Source organism: Elephas maximus, chromosome X (genome assembly GCF_024166365.1).
Source record: "Elephas maximus indicus isolate mEleMax1 chromosome X, mEleMax1 primary haplotype, whole genome shotgun sequence".
Lineage (NCBI taxonomy): Eukaryota > Metazoa > Chordata > Mammalia > Proboscidea > Elephantidae > Elephas > Elephas maximus.
In genome coordinates, this window is record NC_064846.1 from 15,200,170 (window position 1) to 15,204,926 (window position 4,757).

The 4,757-nt window shown below is 46.7% G+C and overlaps 1 protein-coding gene across 1 annotated transcript; it reads right to left on the bottom strand.

The window, feature by feature from the left end:
- Positions 1-3,340: 3,340 nt before the first annotated feature.
- LOC126068636 (60S ribosomal protein L10-like) lies at positions 3,341-4,099 on the bottom strand. The gene has a single exon (XM_049871360.1). The coding sequence runs from the start codon at positions 4,080-4,082 to the stop codon at positions 3,438-3,440; it is 645 nt and encodes a 214-aa protein (XP_049727317.1). The 5' UTR covers positions 4,083-4,099; the 3' UTR covers positions 3,341-3,437.
- Positions 4,100-4,757: the final 658 nt, after the last annotated feature.

The following is a 4,757-nucleotide window of genomic DNA, read 5'->3' on the forward strand; positions in this document are numbered from 1 at the left end:
TTCAGCTCTAATTTTTACTATTTGTTTTCTTCTGGTGCCTGATGGATTCTCTTGTTGCTCACTTTCTATTTGTTCAAGTTGTAGGGACAGTTCTCTGATTTTGGCTCTTTCTTCTTTTTGTATGTGTGCATTGTCTTGCTTGGGATGACTATTATATCTGAGATTTCCGTGGGGCGCGTCGCCTATGTGTGCTGGCTGTGTGGAGATTGCCCCCGGGGGGTCTGGCCCGCTGGAGTCACAGTTAGATCCTCCGCTGTCAGCCCCATGCCCAAGGTTAAGGCTCCCCTACTGGGACGGTGCACTCCCGACTCCAAAATCAGTCACTGCCTCCCGGGGACTCCCCGTCCCGCCAGCTGTGTCGCCGCGCCGCTCCCGCGAACCAGATTGGCCCCCCCGGGGCTAGTTCAGGGGGATGGAGCTGCTCCCCCTGCACTTATGCCGCGCCGGCGCCACCAAAATCCCGGCAGGACGGCTCCCTGGCTGGGACGCTGCTCTCCCTGCTCCAAGACCAGTTACTGCCTCCCGGGGACTTCTCCCACTGGCTGCGCCACCACGTCGCCTTTGAGAACCGGCTGGGCCCCCCCGGGGTCAGTTCAGGGGGATGGAGCTGCTCCCCGCGCTTATGCTGCGCCCGCGCCGCCAAAATCCCGGCGGGACGGCTCCCCAGCTGGGAAGCTGCTGTCCCCGCTCCAAGACCCGTCACTGCCTCCTGGGGACTTCTCCCACCAGCTGCGCCGCCACGCTTCCCGCACGAGTCGGCTGGGCCCCCTCCCAGAATGAGTTCGGGGGCTAGGGCTGGTCCCCTTGTTTGTGCCGTCTGCCCCCCTGGGCTCTGCCCCAAATCGGGCACCGAAGGTCACCTGACTAGTACGCTGGCTCCAGGCTCTGAAAACAATCGCTGCCTCCCCGTATTTGTTCATTCTCGTCTCTAAATCTGTGTTTGTTGTTCAGAGTTCGTAGATTGTTATGTATGTGACCGATTCACTTGTTTTTCTGAGTCTTTGTTGCAAGAGGGATCCGCGGTAGCATCCACCTAGTCCGCCATCTCGGCCCCGCCTCTCAATATCCTTTTGATGTCAATCCTTCTTAAATTGATCTATAGATTCAATGCAATTTCAATAGAATTTTCACAAAATTTTCTTCGCAAATTGACAAGTTGATTATAAAATTTGTATGGAATTGCAAAGGGCTTAAAAAAAAATCCCACTGCCGTCGAGTCAATTCTGACTTATAGCGACCCTATAGGATAGAGTAGAACTGCCCCATAGAGTTTCCAAGGAGTGCCTGGAGGATTCAAACTGCTGACCTCTCGGTTAATAGCCGTAGCACTTAACCAGTATGCCACCAGGGTTTCTTCAAAGGGCTTAGAATAGCCAAAATAATCATACAGGAGAGAAAAGAACAAAGTTGAAGGACTTACACTCCCTGACTCCAAGGCTTAAAGTTTCAGTAATCAAGATAATGTGATATTAGCTTTAGGAACCAAATAGAGGTCCAGGTATTCAATGAGGAAAGTATAGACTTTCAACAAATAGTGCTGGAAAAGCTTGAAACACATATGGAAAAATATAAACTCCAATTTTTATGTCACGTCCACATAAAAAGTAACTCAAAATGGATCACAGACCTAATCATAAAACCCAAAAATATAAACCTTCTTAAAGAAAACACAGGAGAAAATCCTTGCCACCCTGAGGTAGGCAAATTAAAGTCACAATAAGATACCACTTGTGATGGGTAAGATTGTGTGTCAACTTGGCTGGGCAATGATTCTCATTGTTTATATGTAACCATTCCCATGATGGGATCTGCTGTGAGTAGCCAATCAGTTGAAAGGGAATTTCCTTGAGTGTGTGGCCTGCATCCAAATATAAGCAGATGTTCCGGCTTTTGCCTGCACTGGATCTTGCAGCTGGCCCCTGTTTGTCTAACCTCCAGTTCTTGGGACTTGAGCTAGCAGCCTACCTGCTGATCTTGGGATTTGTTGATCTTCACAGCCTTTGAGCAAGAGCCCTGCTCTCCAACCTGCTGATCTTCGGTTTGCCAGCCCCTGCAGCTACGTGAATCAGGTGAAGCCTCTATCTTGATCCATGGACTTGCAAAGCTCCAGCCTCTACAATCACATGAACTGTTTCCTTTATTTAAATCTCTCTCTCTGTGTATATTTATACGCTTTACTGGTGTACTAGAGAACCCAGCCTAAGACACCACTACACCCTGGTGGCACAGTGCTTAAGCATTCAGCTGCTAACCAAAAGGTCAGCAGTTCAGGCCCACCCAACGGCTCTCCAGGAGAAAAGACCTGGTGATCTGCTTCTGTAAAGATTGTGGCCTTGGAAACCTTACAGGGCAGTTCTATTCTGTCATATAGGGTCGCTGTGAGTTGGAACTGACTCAATAGCAATGCATGGATGGACACACTTATAACAATGATTAAATTTAAAAGAATGGAAAACTCCAATGGGTTAGTGAGTCTGTGAAGCAACTGGAACTGCCATAAACTGCTGGCGAGAGTGAATGTTTACATCCACTTTGGAAAACAATGTGGCAGTTTCTTAAAGTTAAACACATAAACCATACCACAAAACCAGTTAACCAGTTGCCATTGAGTCAATTCCGACTCATGGTGACCCCATGTGTGTCAGAGTAGAACTGTGCTCAATAGGGTTTTCAATGGCTGTGATCTTTCAGAAGCAGATTGTCAGGACTTTCTTCTGAGATACCTCTGGGTAGAATCGAATTGCCAACCTTTTGCTTCGTAGACAAGTACTTAACAGCTTGTGCCACCCAGGGTCTCCACCCCAACCATAAGACCCCAACGATCCCAATACTAGCTGTTTTGTCCAAGCAAAATGAAAACACATGGCCAGACAAAAACTTGTACACAAATGTTCATAGCAGTATTATTCATAATGACCAAAAAGTGTAAACAACCCAAGTGCCTATCGATAGGTGAATGTATAAACTGAAAGTATTATATCGACACAATGGAATGCTACTGAGCAGTAAAAAGGAATAAACTATTTATATGGACAACAAGAAAGATGAATCTCAAAAACATTATACTGACCAAAGAAGTCAGACACAACAGATTACATGCTGTATGATTCCATCCGGCCCGTTACAGAAAAAGTTTGTCAACTCCTGGCAGATTGACTCTTAAAAAAAAAAAAAACCCAGTGCCGTCGAGTCGATTTGACTGTAGCAATATACGAAAAAAGACAAATATAATTTGCATTCATAGGAAAGAAATCAGTGGTTGCCTGAGGCTGGAGGTGGGAAAAGCTACACAGGGAAACCTTGGGGGTAACTGAAGTATTCTATATCTTTTTTTTTTTTTTTTTTTTAGACAGGGAGTTTAATTTATTGGTAGATAAAGACAAGAAAGTCAAATTATTGGTAGGCAATGGTCAGGTGGGGCAGTGCTGCCAAGGCCCTCATGAATGCAGGGCCCTCCACTTGTCCAAGGGGCCATGATTGGGGATGTATTTAACTCCACAACCATCTGGGGTGAGGCGCTTTTCAGCCACCATATCTTCAAACTCATCAGCATTAAACTTGGTAAAGCCCCACTTCTTGGAGATACGGATCTTCTGGTGTCCAGGGAACTTGAACTTGGCCCTGTGTAGGGCCTCAATCACATGCTCCTTGTTTTGAAGCTTGGTGCAGATGGATATGATGACTTGGCCAATGTGGACCCTGGCCACTGTACCCTGGGGTTTTCCAAAGGCACCTCGCATACCTGTCTGGAGCCTGTCACCCCCAGCACAGGACAACATCTTGTTGATGCGGATGACATGGAAGGGATGGAGTCGCACTCGGATGTGAAAGCCATCTTTGCCACAACTTTTCACCATATACTTGTTGGCACAAATACAAGCAGCCTCCAGGGCTTCTGAGGAGAGCTGCTCATATTCATCAGACACCATGTGGCCACAGAGTGGGAACTCATCCACTTTTGCCTTCTTCCAACCCAGGTCAAAGATGCAGATCTTGGCATCAGGGACACCTCGGCAGAAGTGGGATTTAGGGTAGGGCTTGTTCTTACAATACCGGTAACACCGGGCGGGGCGGCGGCCCATGGCAACACCAGGATCTCTGTGGCGTGCCAAAGGAAAAGAGCAGTATTCTATATCTTGATTTGGTCGTTGACTATAAGGATGAATACATTTGTTACACAGAGCAGATGCAACACTGTTTGTACAGGCTGAGGCCAGTCCCCATCTGGAGTAGAAAAAGAGCAAACAGTCCATCACTCCTTGGTGACCCAACTACAGCTTTTGCTGGACTCGAAGTTGGCCTTGTTGTGGTGGCCTAGTGGGGTACTAAGGTCATTTCAGCTATAGGAGTCACTATAATATTTGGACAAGGACTGGAAAGAAGAAAATGGCAGATGCCACAAGGTTGACAGGAGGATTAGTTCACAAAAAAGAAAAAAAATGTATCAAATACTCCTTGACATATACCTAGAAACTTGTAGAAGAAATTTGAAGGGTACTGGAGTCTCTAAGGAGCCCTGGTGATACAGTGGTTAAGAACATGGCTGTTAACCAAAAGGTCAGCAGTTCAAGTCTACCAGCCCCTCCTTGGAAGCCCTATTGGGCAGTTCTACTCTGTCCTACAGGGCCACTAGGAGTCAGAATCAACTTGACGGCAACAGGTTTGGTTTTTTGGTTTCAAGGATCTCTAAAAAGTGAGTGGATTTTAATCCAAAGACATACTGTATCATTTCCCTCATTGTAAATAAATTTGTACTC

What these genes read in the sequence shown, in the direction of transcription:
- LOC126068636 (XM_049871360.1), bottom strand. Translation starts at nt 4,082, where the DNA reads ATGGGCCGCCGCCCCGCCCGGTGTTACCGGTATTGTAAGAACAAGCCC.